Source organism: Hippopotamus amphibius, chromosome 5, assembly GCF_030028045.1.
Source record: "Hippopotamus amphibius kiboko isolate mHipAmp2 chromosome 5, mHipAmp2.hap2, whole genome shotgun sequence".
Classification (NCBI taxonomy): Eukaryota; Metazoa; Chordata; class Mammalia; order Artiodactyla; family Hippopotamidae; genus Hippopotamus; species Hippopotamus amphibius.
The window spans coordinates 78,400,820-78,425,606 of NC_080190.1; the positions used below are offsets into that span (position 1 = coordinate 78,400,820).

General features: G+C 43.9%; 1 protein-coding gene across 2 annotated transcripts in view; it reads left to right on the forward strand.

The window, feature by feature from the left end:
* The first annotated feature begins 5,542 nt into the window (after positions 1–5,542).
* The window catches only part of RAB4A (RAB4A, member RAS oncogene family), a 44,669-nt gene continuing 25,424 nt past the window's right edge, over positions 5,543–24,787 (forward strand). The window contains exon 1 of one of the 2 annotated variants that reach the window (XM_057735320.1): positions 5,543–5,810. In XM_057735320.1, coding sequence (XP_057591303.1) covers positions 5,780–5,810 — 31 coding nt within the window. In that variant the 5' untranslated portion in view covers positions 5,543–5,779. The remainder of the gene's footprint in view (positions 5,811–24,787) is intronic. The other variant, XM_057735321.1, reaches the window with a different exon arrangement.

Sequence of the window (24,787 nt, forward strand, 5' to 3'; positions counted from 1 at the left end):
ATAACCCAATCCACAAATGGGCAGAAGACCTAAATAGACATTTCTCCAAAGAAGACATACAGATGGCCAACAAACACATGAAAAGATGCTCAACATCGTTAATCATTAGAGAAATGCAAGTCAAAGCCACAATGAGGTATCACCTCACTCCAGTCAGAATAGCCATCATCAAAAAATCTAGAAACAATAAATGTTGGAGAGGGTGTGGATAAAAGGGAACTCTCCTGCACTGTTGGTGGGAATGTAAGCTGGTATAGCCACTATGGAAAACAGTTTGGAGATTCCTTAAAAAACTGAAAATGGAACTACCATATGACCCAGTAATCCCACTCCTGGGCATATACCGAGAGAAAACCATAATCCAAAAAGAAACATGTACCATAATGTTCACTGCAGCACTCTTTACAATAGCCAGGACATGGAAACAACCTAAATGCCCATCAGCAGATGAATGGATAAAGATGAGGCACATGTATACAACAGAATATTACTCAGCCATAAAAAGGAATGAAATTGAACTATATGTAATGAGGTAGATAGCCCTAGAGACTGTCATACAGAGTGACATAAGCCAGAAAGAGAAAAACAAATACCATAAGCTAACTCATATATATGGAATCTGAAGAAATGGTACCTATGAACCCAGTGACAGGGCAAGAGTGGAGATACAGATATAGAGAATGGACTTGAGGACATGGGGCTGGGGTGGGGGGTAGGGGGCGAAGGGGAAGCTGGGATGAAGCGAGAGAGTAGCATAGACATAGATACACTACCAAATGTAAAATAGATAGCTAGTGGGAGGTTGCTGTATAACAAAGGGAGATCAACTCAATGATGGGTGATGCTTTAGAGGCCCAGGACAGGGAGTGTGGGAGGGAGTCGTGGGAGGGTGGGGATATGGGGATATATGTATAAACACAGCTGTTTCACTTTGGTGTACCTCAAAAGCTGGTACAAGAGTGTAAAGCAATTATATTCCAATAAAGAGCTTAAAAACAAAACAAAACAAACAAAAAAACCAAAGTGCTTAAACCAGCAAGAAAGATAAAATCTTAAGAGTAGGCAGAGATAAAAAGACACCTTGCACACAAAGGAATAAAGATAAGAATGACAGCAGACTCCTGATGAAAAACAACAGAAGCCAGAAAACATTTTATTAGGGGAAAAAAACCACATTAACTTAGGAATCAAAAGTTAGCAAAAAATATCATTCAAAACCAGAGGTGAAATACTTCTGTAGATATACAAAAGCTGAAAGAATTCAGCACCAACAGGCCTGTGCTTCAAGATCTGCTGAGAGAAATGCTTCAGGCAAAAGGGAAATGTCAACAAGTGGAGATCTGCGTTCACACTAGGGGCTGAGGAGTCCTAGATATGCTACCTATGGGCTCAGTATGAAATGCTTGCTCTTACTGTTTAATTCTATAAAAAAGGGAATTTGCTGGAAAATGTGGTAAAGACATACAGCAGACTCTCCAGGAAGGAGATTCTGACACATCCTACAACATGGATGAATCTTGAGGACACGATGCTCAGTGAGATAAGCCAGTTACCAAGGGATGAATATGTGATTGCACTCACATGAGGTCCCCAGAGCAGGCAGATTCGTAGCCAGAGAAATGGAATGGTGGTTGTTTGGGGGCTGGGGGTGAAGGGGATGGGAGTTGGTGCTTATGGGTGCAGAGTTACATTTTTGTAAGCTGGAAAGAGTCCTGTGGATGGTGGGTGGTGATGGTAGCACAATGTGAATACAGGTGACCCTTGACCAATGTGGGTTTGAACTGCACAGGTTCACTTACACATGGATTTTCTTCAATAAATACACAGTGGACCCCCTGTATTCATGGATTTCACATCCACAGATTCAACTAAACAGGAATCAAAATTTCCCTCTGTGGTTAGTTGACTGTGTGGCTGTGGAACCATGGAAACAGAGGGCCGACTGCATCACACCATTCTATCTAAGGGGCTTGAGCATCCATGGGTTTTGGTATCCACAGGGGCTGCTGGGACAAATCCCCCACGGATACGGAAGGACTGAATGTGTCTGAAGTGTACCCTTCAAGTCAGATGGTTGAGATGGTCAATTTTATGTGGATTTTATCACAAATTTTAAAAGAAAGTTGGCTGCTTAAAACAAAAATAATAACAGCATATGTGGGGTGTGTAAGAAATGTGGGGGTAGAAGATCCATAGCAGAGTAGGTGGGGAAGATAGGGGTGAGCTGCTGGGAATGAGAGGTAGATGGTGATGAGGTGAAGACTCTACTATAAACCCTAAAACAACCACTAAAATAACCTTACTAGCAGTTATTCCTAACAAGCAAAAAGCAGGTAAGATAGAATCATAAAAAAAAGTGCCTCTGTCCACCTTAAAGGCCTGGAAGAAGTGACATCCAAGTAGCAGTGACCACAGGTATACACAGATACCAAAAATTATCAAAGCGTGTGCTTTAAATGTCAGTTATACTTCAACAAAGTTGTTTAAAATAAAAGCAGAATGAGCTGCCTGCACAGGCGAGCGCTGCTGCGTGGGTGCGGGAGGGCGGTCACCTCTCTCCACACACCCTCTTCTCTCCTCCTGGAGCATAACAACATCACGCGTTCTGACATTAGGTGTGGCCGTATCACTTGCTCTGGACCATAAAATGTCAATGAAACTGATTTTGTCAGTTCCTGACGGGGTCCTCATAAGCTAATGCACATGGTGCCAAGTCCTCCTCCTGCCTGAGAGATGGTAGGAGCACGTGTGTAGCTGGAACTCGGGGCAGCCTGGGTCTACCAATGCCATGTGGAGCTCAGTCTCGGCCAGCAAGAGTGGGGCAGGCAGTCCGAGTGAGAGATGAACTTCACAGGCCTGTCGGGACATTTCTATTACGACAGCTAACTTAGCCCACCCAGACTGGATATCCCCTGACACCACACACGTCCACTACAGAGGAAGTTCTGTTTGGCACTAGAAGGCAAACCGGTCCAGCGGCCTCTGAGGTCTCTTCCACCTTGAAGACATGCGTTACACGTCACAGGCGTCACCAGCCTGGGTGTTTAACTAAGGCACCTTTTCAAGCCTTCACCGACCTGTGCAGAACTTGGCGCCTTCTCACAGTATCAACCAGATAACTGAGTCCCCAAATACTCAAACACAAGTTGGCTTCTGTTCTTCGCCTCCAGTTACCAAGGAAAGTCACCGTGACACAGAAACTGTGACCAGAGCCCTCCGCCAAGCCTGGCTCTGCCAAGATGCCAACATGTCACGTCCCTTCGTTCCCAATGTCACTGCTCCTGAGAATGTCTGGGTCATGCTGGATTCTCAATCCGAGCCCTTTCTAAGGCTCCCCTCCAGGGGATTGGGCTGCCATTCTGGGTCCAACCCTGTGCCTAGGAGCCCATCAGTCCCCACGGGTCCCTCCAAGAGATATCACTGTCCCACACCCCCCCCCCCCAATGTGGGCCTCTGCCAGTCCTGGGGAACAGGACTTGTCGTGAGGCTGGCAGACCCCGAAGCTCCTCATTGCTTGTTAAATGTGAAGCACTGCCGGGGAGCAGAAAGGAAAGTACCAGGGCTTCCAAGACCCACTTGACCTGAGGCGGAGTGGGCGTGATCTATTTTGGAAGAAATCCTTCTCCCTTCATTTCCCTTAGATGAATCTTCAATGTGCCTGTGCTTCTGGAAGCCTCCCCTGAAGAGAAAGGAGAAAACAACTGGAGAAAACAGAAATTAATTTTGCACTGTTTCCCTTCCACACGATCAACAGTATCTCAGAATCAAAGCAGTCTCCAAGAATATTTAGGACAAATGTATTTTCTCTCAAAGATCCAACCTTGCTGAGATACAAATCATCTTTCACATATTTACTCAAGGAAGTTTGGCTCCTTCAAACCTCAGTTTGGGAGTATTTCCCTTTCCAGTTGTGATATTTAGCTTTATATTTGCAAACTAAACCAAAAATGGCTTCTCTGGGTGGTTTTTCCAAAACAGTCTTTCCCAAAGGTTATCTAAGCATTCGTTTTCCACAGAAAACTGCTCTCAGCTTTGAAACAGTCACAATTTCTATTTCTATCACCCTGTCCAGGTTTCACAAATGATGAGGTCCAATTTCATTAACTCAGTGACTCCTTTCCTACTATCCACAGAAGTCTCTGACAGGAAGAAAACTTAGACATAAAGAATGGGATCGCTGTCTTTCTTCCGAAGTAGTTCTAATCAGTCAGTCTGCTATACTCACGACTTGTAAATCAAACCCAACTTGCAGAAAGCCAAATAAGAAAGCAACAAAGTGTCCGAGCCACTGAACAAGGGATATATATACAAAATAATTCTAGGAAAGTACTGCTCTCACATTTCAGCATGGGGCCTTCTCTGTGATTTAGAAGCAAGGATATCTCTTTTCTATTAGAATCAGAAGAGTAAAACGTAGAGCCAGATAGCCACTGGGGAGGAGGGCAAGATCTCAGGGAAGCTCTGATGACAATTTGGAGGACAGAGCCAAACAGACTTGAATAAAATGTATTTACTGGCATTTTCCCCACCATCCAAGTAGCTTGGGAGCTGAGCCAGGGCATATTTTTATTATTCTACTGTGTCTTTTGAACAAGGTTGGGTCTTATGAGATGCCACGTGGCTCTGACCGTGCTCCAGTGGAGCAAAATCGCAACCAAAAACCTCTTCCCAGTAAATGTTTATCGCTGCATTTCCATCAGAGGGGGACTCTGAATTCAGTTGTGCTCCTTAAATCAAAATATTCAACCAACGACTCCTACCCTTAGAAATGCGTACGCGGCTGAGCGCCCAGAGATGCTTCCTGCTCAAAGGCCACATTCCCCTAAAGTGGGGTGCAGAGGGGCCAATGTCTACAGTATTTTGGGGACTTTTCGGAACCGGTACATCCTAAACTTCCGTCAGTTTCCCCCAGACGTCAGTTCAGCCCCACCGGAGAGGGCCCTGCAGGTCAGCCTGCCTCCCCGCCCGCAGGGTTGGCCTCCAGCTGGATACCTGGGGCCACAGCCTCCTAGTTACACATTCACCCCGTTCCCGGGTTGATCATTACAGCTCAGAGGAAGTCCTTCCCTGGCCGAGTGCCCCAGATGACGGCAACCAAGTCTTTACGAAGGCGGTCAACCTGGCAAAGGGCTGCCCTTCCTCCGCAGTGCGGGCACTTTGTCTCCTGGGCCCGAGAGCGAACCCTGCTGTCCCAGCCTCCGTCCCCCGCGAAAGACCCCGTCAGCCCCAAGCCTGCGGACCACCCAGCCCTCCCCACCCCTGCAACCGGGCTGAGCCAGCCGCGCCCCCCGCGCGCCGCCCTCCCCGCGCGCCGCCCGGCCTCCTCTGTGCCCCTCTGCCCGACCCTCCCTGGCCTCCCCGCGCGCACTCGCGACCACGGCGGGGGCTGGGCTTCGAGCCCCCGCCGCTCCTCCCCCTCCCGCCGCTCCTCCCCCCCCGCCGCTCCTCCCCCCTCCCGCCGCTCCTCCCCCCTCCCGCCGCTCCTCCCCCCTCCCGCCGCTCCTCCCCCCTCCCGCCGCTCCTCCCCCCCCGCCCGCTGCTTCTCCTCCGCGTCCCGCCCGGCGCCAGGCGGGGGCTGTGCGCCTGCGCGGAGCGGGCAGTCCGGCCGGGCCGCAGCCGCGGGGTGGCCGGCAGTTGCCGTGGGGACCGCGGGCCCCTCCCTCCTCCGGTCCCCTGCCGCTCGCGTTCCCCACCGAGGCGCGGCCTACTACCCGGCCTCCCTGCCGCCGGCCCGGCCGAACTGAGCCGGTGCCCCGCGAGAGGCGGAGCCGCTCCCAAGATGTCGCAGACGGCCATGTCCGAGACCTACGGTACGAGACGGGGGTGCGGGGGGCGCGGGCCAGGGAGGGCGGGGGGCGCGGGCCGGGCGGGGCGCGGTGCGGGGCGCGGGGCGCCGGCCGGCCGAGGGTAGCGCGTCTGCGTGATCTGCTTCTCCCGGGGTCCTCTTGCTGGTTCTTCGCGTGCACGCCGGTAAGGCTTCCCTTTCTTAGTCTCATGTATCAGTAGTTAAGGATTTTGGAAGCCAGTTGAAGACTCGGTTTTATCTGCGATAATGTCCCCAGCGAGGAGTGTGAAGGACTTGAGGTATCGCCTGCAGTTGAGTGTGTTCCTTGGCTATTCACTTTGACCTTTCCTGGCCTGGAATTCCTTCCTTTGCACTGAAATTAGAAGCACTTATCGATAGACAAATTCATGCATTTTTTCCTCCGGAGACCTTTCAGGTTGCATGAGATGGCCATTGATAACCGTGTCTTTTTAAGACCATAAACACCTCGGAAGCAGAGACCTTCAGCTTGATCTTTGCTTCCTCTGTAGCACCCCCACCTGAAGCCACCTAACAGACTCTTTTGAATAAACGAAAAGCTTTCCAATTCATAAACTGTATGTTTGGTTTTGGTTTTGTCCTGCATGGTTAAAAAAATAAACAATATAGTACACCTCTGCTTTGTATGAGGGCTGAGGAGGTGTTTACCAGTCTAGAGTCACTCTCAAATGTGTGCATTTTCAGATCAAGTCTGATTTGGATTTTACAGTCCCAGAGAGGGGCTCAAGTTCAAAACCATTACCTCTAGTCCAGTCCACCATGTCTCCTCCGTGCCCCTTTCTGGTCAACAGATAGGTGTGGACTGGCTTTATGGGCCGCTGTGGTTTCCAACACTGCAAGGTGCCCACCAGCACTGCTCTGGTCTTGGGGAGCTTACAGTGTTAATCCAGTTATAATACTAACGAATGTTAAAAACCCAGGCAGGAGTTCTGAAGGCATGTGGGCTCTGAAGGTATGTTAGAAAGAAACCTGATCCAGACGCAGGCCAGGGAGGCGCTAACCAGTGCACACATACCCAGGCCCTGAGGGATCCAGGGTCCCTGTAAGAGGAGTGTGGTTGAGGCCCCTTGGCCCTTGGGTATTTGCTGCACCTTCAGCCACTCCTGTGACTGGTGCCTCCCCAGTTCTTGGTAACACTGGGAGCAGGACAGCTGTTCCTAGAAGGCTTAGGAAGTCAGACAGGACGTCCCTGGCTTGTACGGATCGGTGTCGTCAGAGCTTCTAATGCTACAGCACTTGCCACGTCCACATGGTCTGCCTCTGTAGAGAAGCACAGTCAGATTTCCTAAAGAAAATCCATTTCTCCAGCAAGTTTTGGTTATGCTTTTGCTTTTTCTTTATTTTCAGGTGCTCCTTACCCCACACTTTTTTTTTTCCCTCTGACCTGGAGAAGGAGCACACAGGAGGGATGGAAAGTCCAAGTAAGAAACTAAGTGCGGTTATGAGTTAGGAGGGGGACTGGAAGATAGAACTTTTATGTTTCATTTGTCTCATATGAAACAATAACCTTGGTAAAATATGGTGTGTCTCCACTTCAGACAGAGCTCATCGAGCATCACAGATGAACTGATCAAATTATGTTCTTCACGCTTTGACCTTTAGTATTCTTTTTTCATGGTACTTTCTGAATGTTTTTACTTTTTACTAACTGAATTTAATATTTCCCTCTAATAGATGAAATTAGATGAAACTCATAGAAAATTAGTTTTAGAAAGAGCGAGTATGGCACTTGAAAGGCCAACCCAAAATAAAAGTCACCCACAACCAAGTCCTAAGCGGTCACCTTCACTTATCGCTGGTAGATTTCCACAGCCTTGTTTCCCAAAAGGAAAACAGTCAGGTTCCCTGCTACCGGACATTTGCCTGTTAGGTAGCTGGTGAAGGAATGTTTGCCTAGTCTTTAAACTCCTTTGTAGTCTGTGCTCCTTCTCTCTTCTGGAAAAGCAGTCTCTGTAGCTTGACAGGGATACGTTGAAGAGTAAAGAACCAGTGCTTACCATCACGCTGTTAATGTGCTCTGTCTGCATGCCTTTTAGATTATTAAAGCAGCATTTCACCTTCCAGTGACTAAGTAGCATTGAACATTTTGCTGCTTCAAAAGCACCAACCACATGAATACCATATGTTATGTAATACTTTATGTAATATTGTAATACAGCATTGAAAGCTCCACCACATAGGTTTCTGATCGAAAGCCCCATCTGAGTACCCCTAAACTGAAACTGATTCACAGCATTGTTAAAGCCCTAGCCGGTTAGTGTGGCTTGGGGCTTCCCAAGGAGCTCCAGATTGGCTGATCACAAATTGGCTTTAATTTCTGATGCCAAGATTTGTGAGGCAAAACTAACAAATCAAATAGGTAGTATCAAGCAGTGATGTTCAGAAAGGAGCTAAGAAGTATAATTGGTGTAGAGATACAAGGAATTAAAAAAAATTTTTTTAAGGGCTGAGGCAGTCTGAGAGTGAGGAAAAATCTAAGCCAAATCTCTGTACACACTGGAGTTGATGCCTTCTACAGTGACAACAATTTATGAAGCCAGAACACAAATTGTTGGTCCTCCACTAGTTTTATTACAACATACTCGTAATATTTTTATTTTGTGCTTTATTTTGAAAGATTACAGCATTTACCATATAATTTTGAGAATTATCGGGATATTTTCTTTTAAAAATATATCACTATAGGCTGCAATGGTTGAATTGTATCCCCCAAAGGGTATGTTCAGGTCCTAAGCCCAGGCAACCTGTGGATGTGACCTTATTTGGAAGTAGGGTCTTTATAGATGTAGTCAGTTTCAGATGAGGTCATGTTGGATTAGAATGAGTTCTCATTCAGTGATTGGCATCCTTATAAGATGAGAGGAATTGGACGTGGACACATGCAGGGAAAATGTGATGTGAAGACAGGCTGAGGTGGAAGTGGTGCTGCTCCAAGCCCAGGACCACCAAGAATGGCCAGCAGCCATCAGAAGCTAGGAAGAGGCAAGGAGCGGTCCTTCCCCGGAGTCCTCAGAGAGAGCCTGGCCCTGCCAGCACCTTGATTTTGGACTTCCAGCCTAGAACTATGAGACTATGAAATAAGCCATCCAGTTTGTGGTATTTTGTTATAGCAGTTGTAGGAAACTAATACATAGGGTTTGGTAGTTAAAATATGTTTCAGGGAGAAATTTAGGCTTGATAAGGCAAAGTGGAGTGAGGATAATATTCTAGGCAAAGGAAATAACATCTTCAGAGTCACCTGGTTCCAGTGAAGTATGAAAAACTTCCCGTTAGGGAAATCACCTAAATTGCTATTACTATATTTCATTAGACAGGGCATGCGAAAAATGTCGACAAAGGAAACATATAACATCAGAATAAAGGACATTTCTCTTAATTGAATAAATTTATCATTTTCCATGTTTGCATTTTTCACTTTCTCACTATTGAATGTTGGTGAACAAGGACCAAAATTTGGGGAACACTACAACCGTGGTTCTCAACTGCATGTGCCCCAAGCCCCCTGGTGTGTTAAGAGACAGACTCTGGTTTTGCATATTCACTTCTGCACCTGCCCAGCTCCTGGGCTGCGCAGGCATTGTTGGTCCAAGGACTGCGATTGCATATCAGGACACTATTCTGTGCAATGCCTTCAGGCCTAGAACTTTGAAAACATCGTTCTTTGGAAAATCAAAAGTTTATGAGAGTTTTTCATGGTCATTTGAACTATAAAGCATTCCAAACCTTGCCTATCGTTGGCTTTCTCTGAAGTCTCCTAAATATTTCTAGCCACATCAGTCCCTCAAGCTAAATATCTTGTTTTAAAGTCCCTACCTACCTATTCCATGTGGATGGCCTGGGGTAGCCTACCCCATGTCCCAAACCCAACTAATTACCCATTGCTATTCCCCAGTCTCCTGTTTTCCCCAGGTACCCGTTTGCCTAAGAGATGATCTTTGCTCTGAGTATTTTTTTTATATGTAAATTTATTTATTTATTTATTTTATTGGCTGTGTTGGGTCTTTTTTTTGCTGTGCGAGGGCTTTCTTTAGTTGCAGTGAGTGGGGCTACTCTTTGTTATGGTGCGCAGGCTCCTCATTGCCGTGGCTTCTCTTGTTGCGGAGCACAGGCTGTAGGCCTGTGGGCTTCAGCAGTTGTGGCACACAGGCTCAGTAGTTGTGGCTCATGGGCTCTAAAGCGCAGATTCAATAGTTGTGGCACACGGGCTTAGTTGCTCTGCGGCATGTGGGATCTTCCTGGAACAGGGATCAAACCCGTGTCCCCTGCATTGGCAGGCAGATTCTTAACCACTGCGCCACCTAGGAAGCCCCTGAATATTATTTTTTGGAATGAGAAGAAAGCTGAAGTTTCTTTGATTTTTTTTTTTTTTTTCTCTTAAGCCATCCTCTAGAGATAGCTCAGACTGATGTAATAGATTTTTTCCCCATTTCTAATAACTGCATTAGAATACTCACCCGTGGAATTAGGAAAACCTTTGATTCCTCTGCATCCTGTAATACTTCTTTGGACAGCACAGCTTTCTCTGCCAGTCTCATCTAGATGATGGATTGAGTTCTGTGTGTTTGAAGAATATTTTTGCTTCTCTGTAGCTGTGAATATGAATCAAAAGCTAAAATGATGTGCAGGGTACTATCGTTTACAGGATGGATCAAGCAAGACAGGTGTAAAGGGTAGCATACTACAGCACCACACGTAAGTCAGATGAACATGTCTGTCTACAAGTTGTCATGCTGTGTAATCTCCACTAAGCTTTCTAAACAAAAATAAGTTTACATTGAGAGAGATTTGGCCAATAAATAAATCCCTGATAACGAGGGACGTGATACCTGGAGGAATCATGCTTGGTTGCTCTGCCACAGCCAGATGCAACCCTTCGCTCCTCAGAATGGTGACTGCTTACGTGACAACACTGAGTGGCCTTGGCCTTCTGATTCTTTCTGTTTCTCTTATGTGCTGTGCTTTGGGCATTTAACAAGCCTTAAAAAGCGGCTAATATTTAGATATGGGGGGAGGGCACCATTCATAAAGTGCTAATACTTTATGAATGAGAGGCAGTATTGTAGAGGGAGGTTTATCATTTTTCAAATATGAATTTTTAATCTTCCAGAAGAAAGACTGAGGACTTAAAAACACAGCCTCTCTCCCTCCTTTGTTGTAATTTAAAATATTGTTATGTGCAGCATCCTTGCTTTGTTACAGTCGTTTCTCTGGTTCACTTGCTTACACGGGTTATGGCAGGAGTCCTCGTAAAATACACACCCAGCTTTGCTGCTCGTGGGGACTGGCAGATCGATTTTGCAATTCAGTCAACTCTCAGTGGTGACAAAGCACATCTCTTTCATGACTAGACCGTAAGCTCTTTGAAAGCAGGGGACTGTGTGCGTGACTTTCTGACCCCGGTGCTGTCACCAGTCTCTGGACGGCCTGCAAGGGATGTTGAATGAGCCTTCGCTTTGATTCTGCTGGGGAGGTGGTATATTTTCCTCTCAGTTATAGAATATGCAACAAAAGGCCAGGATGAGTAGAAAAGCCTATTAGAAGATGTAGTTTAATTCTTTTCTTTATGGTAGAAGTCTACCAGTTTTTTACTTCATATGTAATATAAATGCAACTCTAATTAAAACCTCTCCTAAAGAGGTCACACAGGCATCTTTTCGAAAATGGACTTCCCTCGAGAAAGTTGAAGCCAAGGGTTGCAGAGGCGCCTGTACTTTGCTTCTGGGGTGGCGGCACTTGACTGCTGCCCAGTTGAAGGTAACTGCACCTGCAGAGAGAACATGATGGTCAGGTGGCAGCTGGCCGGCCTGGAGGTACGAGAGCCCAGAGGCAGGCCTTGATGTGCCCATCAGACACTTCAGGGAGCCTGGTGCCCTGCCCTGGGGCCTGGGGCACTCAGGCAGACTTTTCCCCACCCTGGGGACAGACACCAGGTGACCTGAATCTGTGTTCACCAAACATTCAAGCCCAGCAGTTGGTATTTATTAAATACATATTCATTGAATGTTCTCCCATGTTTCTACATCCATGTTTACTTAACCACCTTCTGATTATAAATTGACTCTACAGGACCAAGAATAAATTTTTTTTTTTTTTAAAGTATGCTTAAAGGAAAATTTGTGTTCAGAAGATAATAGATTATTAGCTCTTTTGGTCATTTTTTCAGATTGAAGTTTTTCAACTACAAATGTCAGAAAACTCAACTCAAAATGCCATAGGTAATAGGAAACTGTACTTTTGCAAATAGCTATAGATGAGGTTTCAGGGCTGGTTGATTCAGAAGCCCAGCCACGTTAGCAAGTACCTAAATTCTTAGCATCTCTCTCCTCTGGCTGTATTATCCTCATCCCCTGAGTCATAAAATGGCTACTCTTTGTAATATGGGTACCCTTCCTTGTTTACATCCGTAGAAAAGAGGGGTGCTTTCCTGTGTTTATGAAATAAAGTCCTTCTTCCCCATCTGATGGGGCCAAGTTAGGTCAAGTGCCAGCCCTGGACCAGTTACAGGCAGGGTAATGTCTTACACTGATTAGCTTGAGCCTGTGTTTCTAATCCCATCTCTGGCAGGGAGGAGGGACCAACGCCTGTCCTGGAGCTCCTGTTTCCCGAGATTACTGTGGCTCCTTGGGGGAAGGCTGTTAGGCAGACAACATCTACTGCATCTCCTAGAGTCTCCAAAAAATATCAGCTGCAATTGTTTGAACTTGTTTGTTCCAGTTAGTGATCTTCCTGTCTTCCTGAAGTAGAGGGCAGACTTAGATGTCCCTTCTCTGATTTGGGGGGGGCGGGGGGGGGGTTGGCCACAGGCTGTAGCACAGCTGTGGTGGAAAGAGCATGGGGCCCCACCATGGGCACACAGATCAGAATCCCTGATCTTCTTAGAAAGAGCAAAATTTCTCTTGTTATTTTGCAGACATAATATACTTGCATTTGCTCTTACTTCTCAATGGCTTTTTCAACCTCAAAAATATTTGGTGTCTTGAAGACTAACATTCACCTTCAGAACCACTTTGACCGTGACAATACTTTGGGGGCAAAATGGAAGTCAATTATTTGGTGGCCATTGCTGTTTCTCCACTTTTCGTAAACTAGCACCTTGAGTAATTTTGTCATAAATATATACATAAACTAGGATACTCTACCTGTCCCATACCTTTGTAAGAATGAAATCCTTATTTTGGGTTATCTTTTAATATTAAAATCCATAGAGACCCTCATAGTCTAGACATTGATAAAACTTTGTTGGTAGAATTGATATTAAAGTGTATTTTGTTATTACATAAACAAGTTCCTTTAAATGTTCACAACTGCAAAAGCATTATAATTTAAAAGTGACCCTCTCTGTATTTCTTCTGGTGTGTATTATTTAGTAATAAAGTTAATTTTCCCTAGTTACATTTTCCCCAGAAGAGTGTTATTTCTAGCTGTCATGTGACTAAAGTAGCTTTCAGGTCAATATGGTTGCATGAGATTCTTCTGGTGTTGACCTCTTATTGTTTCCATCGTACCAGGAAATCTTTCCTTATTGAGAAACCATTGGTGTGTCAGCCCAAATTATAATCCTAACCTCTAGAGGAAAGGTGAAGTTAGAATAATCTACACAAGGTACTTTGTGTCTAGTGTCTAATCCTCACCAGGACTGGGTAAGGTAAACACTGGGACTGGCTTTCAGATGAGGAAGCTGTCTGAGAGGTTAGGTGTCTGCCCAGGGTCCCAGAGCTGGGGCTAGTGGGGCTGGCATTTGAGCTCACTCTCAAGGGTTGTCAAGCTGTTACTCTACTTCTTTCCCATACAGAAATCTATCTCCTCCATATAATTTCTGATCAGTGATGACCCCCTGGATCTTATTGCTCTAGTGCATATTCTCGACAAACATTGGATATTTGATATGAGTCAAACTCTCTCTAACTCAGGGCAGAATTGGGAGGTGGGCGCTAAAGCCTGTACTTGCTTAACTATTGCTGAAGACCTTTCCCATTCACATGGGGTGCTTTCGATTCTGTGTAATCTCTAAAATTGCAGGTGCTGTTATGGTACTCAAGGCTTGCTTCAAAGTTGCGGTTCAGAAAGACACGTTTTCTGTATGAATCCTCAAATACAAAAATAGCTGTTCAACTTTTCTCTTTTTATTTCCCTAGAGTGTTCTCTGAAACATTTTGACAAACAACTTGCCCTTATTTCTTTATGCAATTTGATCCTCTCATATACCTCAGTCAGATCTAACATTCCACTCTTTAAAGGATCCAAACTTGTTTCCTGATAAAGATAATTGTTTTATTATTAGTTCTCTTCATTTCTGTCTACTTCCCTGACTATTGACTTCCTTTTCTGGGCAATTTTCTACTTTAGGAGAATAATTTCTTTTCTTTTCTCTTTTTTTAAAAATTTGATTACATCAAGTAGAAAGCACCCGAGAACTTGCAGTTTTGATGCTGGGTCGCTGATCAGGCTCACTCACCTGCTAGGGAACAGGGTCCACACCTTCAGCCCCCAGTGGGTCTGATCCACACGCGCGCGTCCACACAGTCACCGAGCCTGTCCGTGACCTTGAGCAGCCCTTGGGGTCAGTGCTGCGAATGTTAAACCCACAATGTCACAGCTCCTCTCTGCTGACATTTGGCTCAGGCTCAGGCTCAGGCAAAGCCCCAGCGCCTCAGCCAACAGCCAGGCTGCCTCGCCGTCTGTCCGCTCACCATCCACAGGTCTCCTGCCATCCAGACTGGCCACCTCACCGGAGGCAGCGTTCCACCAAGGGTTTTGCTGCTCAATTCCCCTGCCCAGTAAACCAAAACTTTTGGGGGGGAGTACGTGTCATCTGATGTTCTCTGCGGTACGGGTCTTCCTCGTCCCCGTTACCTGGTGTCCTCAGTGCTGTTCCTTACCCCTCAGGGTCCCCTGGCCTGGGGTCCCGATCTTTACGACAGCTCCTCGCCCACCCTGGGAGACCACAGGGTCCCCTGCCGAGGGGGTCGCTCGACAGCTTGGCTTCTCAGTTCCTTGACGTTGTTGCCTGTCTCCTTTTGCACGCATCTTCTGCCCCCACTTCGAGGCCCTCACGTCCCCAGCTGCTCACTGGACAGTGTCACATGCCTCAACCTGATCCCCTTCACCCGCTCTTCCCCGTAAGAGCTCCGGGCGCCTGGCCCTCCCAGCCCCTTCTGTTCGGGCAGTGAGCTGCCCTCTCTCCATCTGAGACGTCCACGGCCCTTCCTTCACCTCGTCCTTCCTCAGCTGCACTCACTGTGTGCCCCCAGCCCTGGCTCTCTACCATCTGCCCTGCCTGCTGCCGTGTGGACAGAGCTCTCTCCAGACTGGGATCCCTGTAGACATGGGCTCTGCGTCTGGCTGGGTGCTCGGGGTGCCTGGCCACCCTCTCCCCTCTGTGGGCCATCTCACTTTTCCTCTGCATCAGCCGATTTAAACCTTCACGGATCTCCTCCAGCCCTAAGCTCACCTCTGCTAGGGGACGGGGAGAGCAAGGTGCCGTGCTGAGGAGACTCGTTGCCCTCCCGCCCCTCCTCCAGCCTGTGTTCGCCTCCAGCTTCCCTGTAGCCCTGGTCCTGCCCTCGGCTGAGACTAAGCCCCGTCTCCCCCCTCGGACCTCATCTCTCTAGTCTCAGGGACGTGTGTCACCAGTCATCCCTTTTTCTACTGGTCACTTCCCGTCTGCTGGCGCCCACGCCACACCCTCCCCGCGTTGCCCCAGCCCTTCTTTCCATCCCAGCCAAGCTTCTGGTCAGAGCTGTGCGTGTGTTTTATCTGCAGCCTCTCGCATCCTCAGTCCTTCAGCGGCCCGCCCTTGCCCCACCTCCGCTGACTTGGTTCCCCTTGGGGTGCTGGGGGCTGGACGTGGGGCACTTTGCAGCCGACCTCACCGAGCTTCCCTTCACAGTCAGTGCTTAGCCGAACCACCTCCCCAGATCTCCTCATGGTCACGGGTATTTGAAGTGTAATCTCTGAACCTGCATCCACAACGTGGATACGTCCTCAGAACGTTCAGGCTTTTGTGTCTCAGTGGTTGGTATCACAGACCGGCTGGTCCCTAAGCCAGAAACCCAGGACCCCTTCCCAGATGACCCACTGTCCCAGCGCCTTTTCTGCCAGGAAGTGGAATACACAGAATGAATCCTGCGGTCAAGGCCCACGTCCACCTTTGCTTCCTTTCTGGCCTTTGGAAACCCTAAAAGCAGAACTCGTGCTTGTGGGAGAAATGAGGAAGGCAGAGGTCATCTGGTCCACTCAGCATGACTTAATTTCTTGAAGCCTGAATTGAAGGTCCGCAGCTGAGCGGACGTGCAGTGCTCCTAGAGCCCCTCTCTGGCCTGGTGCCTGGTCCCCGTCAGTGGTTGCCACTGACCCTGCAGCCACAGTCAGACTGTAGCATGTGCTGCCGACCTGCTGTGGTCTGGGAAATTGGAGGTTGCTTGACACGAGTGTGAAAACAAGTCAGTAAATTCCAAATGAGGCTCCCCCCATGGAGTTCATCCTTTGGCTTTGTGATAGCTGTTTCAGTGGAGGCCATTTTTCCCTGGTCTGGATTTGTCTCTGTTCCTGAATGACTGACTTTTGCCCAAGACTGATTTCTAATTATTCAGTACCTTTCCTGGTCTCTCATTTAACATTTCTCATGCAAAAGGAAAGGTGCGTTATCTGTTTCAGTGTTTCTGTTTTGGGATGTGGTCTTTCCCCCACCCTTGAGCATAATTCATTCTGAGGAAACCCTCATCAGGTGAAGGTAATGATCTTAAGTTGGATTTGTGATTTTGAGCAAATTAACATCTGCTGTAAGAAAACAACATCAAATCCAATTAAAGTAGACGTAATTATTTATTTCACACTTAGTTACCTTACACAACCTAACAGTGTGCCTTGCACACCCCTCCATTAATAACTCTCTAACGTGGCTAGTTACCTGCTCCTGGTAAGCCTTTTTTTGTAGCTGTTAAGCACTGTACACTTGACATATAAAACATACACGGTATGCAACGTGTATGTCATCCAACTTCAAGCAACAAAAGAGAAAAAGAAAAAAAAAAACCCCACAGATCATAAAAACAAAATAATGAGTAAAACAAGCACACTTTCTACCAAACCCACGGATGTGGGCCCCATGTGTGAGAGCCTTGCGGCTATGAAAAAATCAGCTAGCCTCACTCCCTGAGGAGAGAACGTCAGGTTTTGTAGATGATGCCAGTGAGCTCCAAGGAAGGCTGTGAAGTCCAGAGCCCCTCGTCATTAGGAGGAGTTGAAACTGCGTAACTTGGATCCTTGTCATCTACAGGGAATAAGTCATTGTTGGTTGTGGTGCTTGGTTGTGTTTGTGTCAACCAAACACACATCTCCAGACAGAAAATAACAGGACACACACCCTGCCTCTCACCTGCTGTTCAGTCCTTCTGGGTACCACTTCTTCCTTGAAGCACATCCTTCAGTAATCCTTTCAGTTTGGAATGTGCAGAGTAAACTTACAGAGTCGGTGTCTGATAGTATCACCTATTTTATTTTTCATAAAACTTTTTATTTTGAGGTCGTTATAAACTCATAGACAGGTTTAAGAAAAAACAGAGATCTCATCTACCCTTTCTCCTGCTTGCCACAGTGGTAACATTGCAAAACAGTTGTAAGATAACCAGGATTTTGATGTTACCATGGCTACTGATACAGATCACTTATATCAGCACAAAGATCTCTCCTGCACCCTTAAAGGCACATGCTCTTCCTCCCTGCCCACACCCCATCCCCAGCCCCTAGCAACCACTAATGTGTTCATCTGTTTCAAGTGTTCTGTAAAAGGAATCATGCAGTGTGTAATCTTTTGGGATTCACTTTTTCTCACAGCATAATTCTCCAGCTTATTGCATGTATCGATGGGTCACTCCTTTTTATTGCTGAGTAGTGTTCCTTGCTCTGGATGTACTAATTTGTTTAACCAGTCACCTGTTGAAGAACATCTGGGTTCTTTCCAGTTTTTGGCTATTACAAATAAAGCTGCTACAGACATTCATGTACAGGGTTTCGTGTGAACATAAGTCTTTATTTTTCTGGGATAAATGCCTGGAAGTGCAGTTGCTGAGTCATCTGGTGGTTGCTTGTTTAGTTTTTTTGAGAAACTGTCAAACTGTTTTCCAGGTTTCCTGTACCATTTTATATTTCTACCAGCAATGTATGATGTAGTTTCTGTACATCCTGGCCAGCATTTGGTGTTGTCACTACTTTTTATTTTAGCCTTTCTGATAAATGTGTAGTGATACCTCATTATGATTTTATTTACATTTTTCTGATTATTGGCTAATGACCTTAAACATATTTTCATGTGCTTATTTGCCATTTGTATATCCTTTTTGGTGAAATGGCTCTTCGTGTCTTATGCCCATTTTCTAATTGGGTTGTTTCATTTTTTAATTAACGATCAAATTATTGTTGATTTACAATATTGTGTTAGTTTCAGGTGTATAGAAAGTGATTCATTTATATATATTTTCAGATTCTTTTCTGTTATAGGTTATTACAAGATATTGAAAATAGTTCCCTGTGCTATAGAGTAAATCCTTGTTGCTTACCTATTTTATGTATAGTAGTGTGTATCTGTTAATCCCAAACTCCTAATTTATCCTTCCCCCTCCCCCTTTCCCCTTTGGTAACCATAAGTTTGCTTCCTATGTCTGTGAATCTGTTTCTGTTTTGTATATAGATTCATTTGTATTATGTTTTAGGTTCCACATACAAGTGATATCACAATAATATTTGTCTGACTTCACTGAGTGTAATATTCTCTATATTGCTACAAATGGCAGCATTTCATTCTTTTTTATGGCTGAGGAATATTCCATTGTACATATATACCACATCTTTTTTTTTTTAATTAATTAATTAATTAATTAATTTACTTTGTTGGCTGTGTTGGGTCTTCGTTGCTGCACACGGGCTTTCTCTAGTTGTGGCGAGCGGGGCTACTTTGCATTGTGTTGCACAGGCTTCTCATTGCTGTGGCTTCTCTTGTTGTAGACCACGGGCTCTAGGCGCATGGGCTTCAGTAGTTGTGGCATATAGGCTCAATAGTTGTGGCTCATGGGCTCTAGAGCGCAGGCTCAATAGTTGTGGCGCACGGGCTTAGTTGCTTCGTGGCATGTGGTATCTTCCTGGGGCAGGGATCGAACCCATGTCTCCTGCATTGGCAGGCAGATTCTTACCCACTGTGCCACCTAGGAAGTCCACATACCACATCTTCTTAATCCAGTTTTCTGTTGTTGGGTGCTTGGGTTGCTTCCATATTGTGGTTATTGTACATAATGCTTCCATGAATATTGGGGTGCATGTAGCTTTTCAAATTAGAGTATTTTTCATCTTTTTCTAGATATATAACCAGTTAGTGGGATTGCTGGATCATATGGTAGCACTATTTTTAGTTTTTTGAGGAAGCCCCATACTCTTTTCTGTAGTGGCTATACCAATTTACATTCCCACCAACAGTGTAGGAGGGTTCCGTCTTCTCCACACCTTCTCTAGCATTTGTTATTTGTAGACTTTTTGATGATGGCCATTCTGATCAGTATGAGGTGGTACCTCATCATGGTTTTGATTTGCATTTTCCTGATGATCAGTGATGCTGAGCATCTTTGCATGTGCATGTTGGCCATCTGTATGTCTTCTTTGGAGAAATGTCTATTTAGATCTTCCACCCATTTTTTGATTGGGTTGTTTGTTTTTTTTGATATTAAGCTGCATGAGCTGTTTGTATATTTTGGAGATTAACCCTTTGCTAGTGTCATCATTTGCAAATATTTTCTCCCAATCTGTAGTTTGTCTTTTCATTTCATTGATGATTTCCTTTGCTGGGCAAAAGCTTTTAAGATTGATTAGGTCCTGTTTGTTTATTTTTGCCTTTGTTTCTTGTTTCTAAGAAAGTATTGCAACCATTTATGTCCAAGAATGTCTTGCCTAGTCCTCGTCTAGGAGTTTTATGGTGTCATGTCTTGTATTTAGGTCTTTAAACCATTTTGAGTTTATTTTTGTGTATGGCGTGAGGAGGTATTCTAATTTCATTTACATGTAGCTCTCCAGCTTTCCCAACTCCACTTGTTGAAGAGACTGTCTTTTCTCTATTGTATATTCTTGTCTCCTTTGTCATAAATTAATTGACCATGGGTTTATTTCTGGGCTCTCTGTTCTAGTCCATTGGTCTATATGTCTGTTTTTGTGCCAATACCACGCTGTTTTGATTACTGTGGCTTTATAGTATAGTCTGAAGTCTGGGAGGGTTATGCCTCCAGGTTTGTTTTTTTTTCCTCAGGATTGCTTTGGCAATTCTGGGTCTTTTGTGGTTCCATAGAAAGTTTAGGATTGTTGTTCTTGTTTTGTGAAAAATGTCATGGGTATTTGATAGGGATTACACTAAATTTGTAGATTGCTTTGGGTGGTATGGACATTTTAACTATTAATTCTTCCAATCCAAGAGCATGGGATATCTTTTCATTTGTTTGAATCATCTTCAATTTCCTTTGTCAGTGTTTTATATTTTTCAGTGTATAGGTCTTTCACCTCCTTGGTTGAGTTTATTCCTAGATATTTGTTTGATGCAATTTTAAATGGGATTGGTTTTTTAATTTCTCTTTCTGATATTTCATTGTTAGTGTAAAGAAATGCAATGGATTTATGTATATTAATCTTGTATCCTGCTACCTTACCGAATTCATTGATTAGTTCTAATGGTGAGTCATTTGAATTTTTTAACTGTGGAGTTTTGAGAGGGTTGTGTGATTTTTTTTTTTTAACTGATGAGTGTATTCTAGATGCTAGTCCTTTGTTGGATATTTTGCAGATCTTTTCACCCATTCTGTAACTTGTCTTTTCATTCTCTTAACAAGGTTTTCTACAGAGCAAAAGTTTTCAATTCTGATGAAATCCAATTTATCTGTTTTTCCTTTTCTGGATTTTTTTTTTTTTTTTTTTTGGTGTCCAGTCTGAGAGCTCTTTGCTTAGCCATAGATCCTGAAGATCTTCTCCTATTTTTTCCTAAAGTTTTATAGTTATGTTTTACCTTTTAAGTCCATGATCTATTTTCAGTTAATTTTGCGTAAAATATGAGGCTTAGGTCAAAGTTCTCTGTTTTTCCCCCACAGATGTCCAGTTGCTTCGGCATCATTTGTTGAAATAGCTCACGTTTTTCTATGAAATGATTTTTGCACTTTCAGAGTCAGTTGGACGTATTAGTGTAGGTCTCCTTCTTAGTTCCAGTCTATTCCACTGATCTGTGTGTTTCCCCCCGTCAGTCCTTCACCCTTCACGGTGTGGTTGCTGTAGCTACACAGTAACACAGGTAAAGCCATTCTTTCCACTTTGTTTTTCTTTTTCAAAGTTTTCTGCTGTGCTAGTTCCTTTGTCTTTCCATATAAATGTTAGAATAATCTTGTCTATATATACCAAAAAGTCTTGCTAGACATAGGAATGAATTGGTGCCTTTACTTTATCCAGTCTGCTAATCCATGAACACAGTATGTCTCTCTATTTATTTAGATTGTCTTTTGTTTCTGTCATCAGCATTGTGTAGTTTTTATCATAGAAATCCTTTCCATGTTTTTATTAGACTTATGCCAGAGTTTTTTGAAGTTTTTTTTTTAATGATTGCAAATGGCATTGTATTTTAAATTTTGATGCTCTTTGTTGTTAGTATGTAGAGATATTTTTGCTTTTTATATCCTACAGTCCAGACCTTGCTGAACTCACATATCAGTTATAGGAGGGTTTGGGGTTTTTGTTTGTTTGTTTTGATTCCTTGGATTTTCTATGTAGACAATCATATCATCTGCCAATAGGAACAATTTTATTTCTTCCTTTTTGATATGTGTGCCTTTGGTTCCTTACTTTGTATACCTTACTGCACTGGCTAGAAATTCCTGTATGATATTGAATAGAGTGGTAAGAGTGGACATTCTTACTTTGTTGCTGATCTTAAGGGTAAGCAGTCTCTCACCATTCATTGTAAGGTTTGCTGTAGAATTTTTTAAATGCTCTTTTCAAGTTGAGGGAGTTCCTCTCTGGGTTGGTTTTTTTGTTTGTTTGGGGATTTTTTTGAGTGTTTTTATCATGAATGAGTGTTGACTTTTATGAAATGCTTCTGCTGCATCAATTGATATGATCTGATATGATTGTGTGATTTTTCTTTTTAGCCTGTTAATGGAGAAATTACATTGATTGATTTTCAAATATTGAACCAATGTTTCATCCCTGAAACAAAGCCCAGTTGGGCATGATGTATAATTTTTATATGTGTAAAACTGAATTCTTTTTGCTAATATTTTGTTGATGTTCATAAGAGATACTCTCTGTTGTTTGTGTTGTTTTAGTGTGTCTTTTTCTGGCTTTGGTGTCAGGGAAATACTAGCTTCATAAAATAACTAGGGAGGGGTTCCCTTCTCTTCAGTTTTCTCAAAAATGTTGTATAGAGTTGATGTTGATTCTTTTTTAAATGTTCATAGAATTCTCTATTAAAACCATCCCAGCCTGGGGATTTCTTTTTTGTTAGTTTTAAAATTACAAATTGAGTTTCCTTCATAGTTATATGGCTGTTTAAGTTATCTATTTTATGTTGGGTGAATTGTACTACTTTGTGTTTTCAAAGAATTGGTCCATCTCGTCTAGGTGGTCAAGTTAAAGTATGTAGAGCTGTTCTTGGTACTCCTTTGTTTTCCCACTGGGTCTGTGTGCTGTGCCCTGAAATCGGCCACTTGTTTCCTCCCTTTGTTGTTGTTTTTGTTGTCGTCTTTGTTACACAGATGAGTTAAAGATGGCCCTGCGTGTTGGCCTCTCTGGTTTTCTCCTTCACAGCAAGCTGAGTCGTTAGTTCAGAGCCTTGCCACCGCCAGACTCAATTCTTACACACTCAATTGCTTTAAATATAGCCCCAATGAGCATATTTTTTAGCCATTTAGAGGCTGCCTGCTTTGAATACTCTGTGAAGCGGCACCCTCATCTGCTAACCTTTGCTTAGACAAACTCCGGGGCTGCGACAGGTCTCCCACAGGTGCTGCCGATCCGCTCGCTGCTGAGCGCTGTCGCCTGGACGCTGAGTTCTCCGGGGTGCGATGCTCTTCGCCCCAAGAGTCCCTGGGGACCTTGTCTGGAAAGCCTTCTGCTGTGACGGGCTTTCCTCCCATCCAGCCAGTCAAAGCACTACCCAGATGAAGGTCGTGTGGTATGCTGTGACTGCCTCAAGGTCCTGTCTGTTTCCTTGATCAGCCCCCAAACTGTGAACTCACCAGTTTTGCTAGAGGTTTGTCCATTTTAATAATCTTTTCAAGGAACAAACTCTTTGTTTTACAGGTTTTCTTTGTTTCTCTGTTTTCAGTTGCATTGATGTCTGAGGTAGGAGCTTAGATAATTGAGACTTTTCCTCTTTTCTAATATATGCATTTAGTGCTCTGAATTTTCCTTTCAGCACTGTTTTAATTGTAACCCACAAATCTTGACAAGTTATATTTTCACTTCCGTGCAGCTCAGTGTATTTTTCTATTTCCCAGGAGACTTCTCTTTAAATCATAGGTTATTTAGACGTGGATTGGTTAGTATCCAAGTATTTGGAGATTTTCCTGTCATCTCTGTATTATTGATTTCTAGTTTGATTCCCTTGGGGTTGGAGAACACATTCTATATGGTTTCAGGTCTTTAAAATTTGTTGAGGTTTGTTTCGTGGGCCACGGTATAGTCCATCTTGATATACGTTCCATGGGCCTTTAGAAAGAATATATGTCCTGCTCTTGTTGGGCAGAGTGTTCTACAAATGTTGACTCCATCCTGTTGGTTGACTAAGCTGAGTTCTTCTATGTCTTTGTTGATTTTCCGTCTAGTTGTTCTATCAATATTGAGAGAGGGGTGTTGAAGTCTCAGCCATAATCATGGAATGGTCTGTTTCTCCTTTTGGTTCTATCGAGTTTTAGTTTGATGTATTTTGTAACTCTGTTTTTTGGTGCATACGGGTGAGCCTTCCTATATCTTATTGGTGGATTTACCCTTTTTTCATTATATAGTGACCCTTTCTGTCTCTGGTCATTTCCTTTGCCTTGAAGACTGTTTTAGCTGATAATGATAATACTTTACTTTGATTAATATTTGTGTGATATATTTTTCTCCATCCTTTCACTTTCAACCTGCCTGAACATCATAATTGAAGGGAGTTTCTTGGGTCATGTTTTTTCATCTAATCTGCCAATCTTTGACTTTTAATTGGTGTATTCATATAGTTTACATTTAATGCAATTGATCTATTAGAATTTATTTTTGCCATTTTATATTTTTGTTTTCTGTTCTGTTTTTCATTTTCCTCTTTCTTTTTCTGGTCTTCTTGTGCTTTATGTGAACATATTTTAGAATTCCTTTTGATTTACCTGTAATGTTTTTGAGTATATCTCTTTGCATAGCTTTTTTAGTGGTTGCTCTAGGTATTACATTATATATACATATCTCAGTCTACTGGTGTCATCATTTTACCAGTTCGAGTGAAATATAAAAACCTTACCTTCTTTTACAGGCACACCTGTTTTTACTGAGCTTCACAGAGACTGTGTTTTTTTACACAGTGAAGGTTTGTGGCAATTCTACATTGAGCAAGTCTGTTGGCATCATTTTTCCAACAGCATTTGCTCACTTTGTGTCTCTGGGTCACATTTTGGTAATTCTCGAAATATTTTAGACTTTTTCATTATTATTGTGTTTGTTGTGGTCAGTGATCTTTGATGTTACTATGGCAAAAAGATTATGACTGACTGAAGGTTAGCATTTTTTATCAATAAAGTTTTTTAAATTAAACTGTATACATTGGTTTTTTTTTTTTTTTAAGATCTTTTATTGAGATACAGTTAACAGACAATGAACAGCATATATTTAGAGTGTACAATTTGGTATCCCAGTCACCCCATTCATTTCCCCCCCCCCAACCCTCCCCGGTTTCCCCACTTGGTGTTCATATGTTTG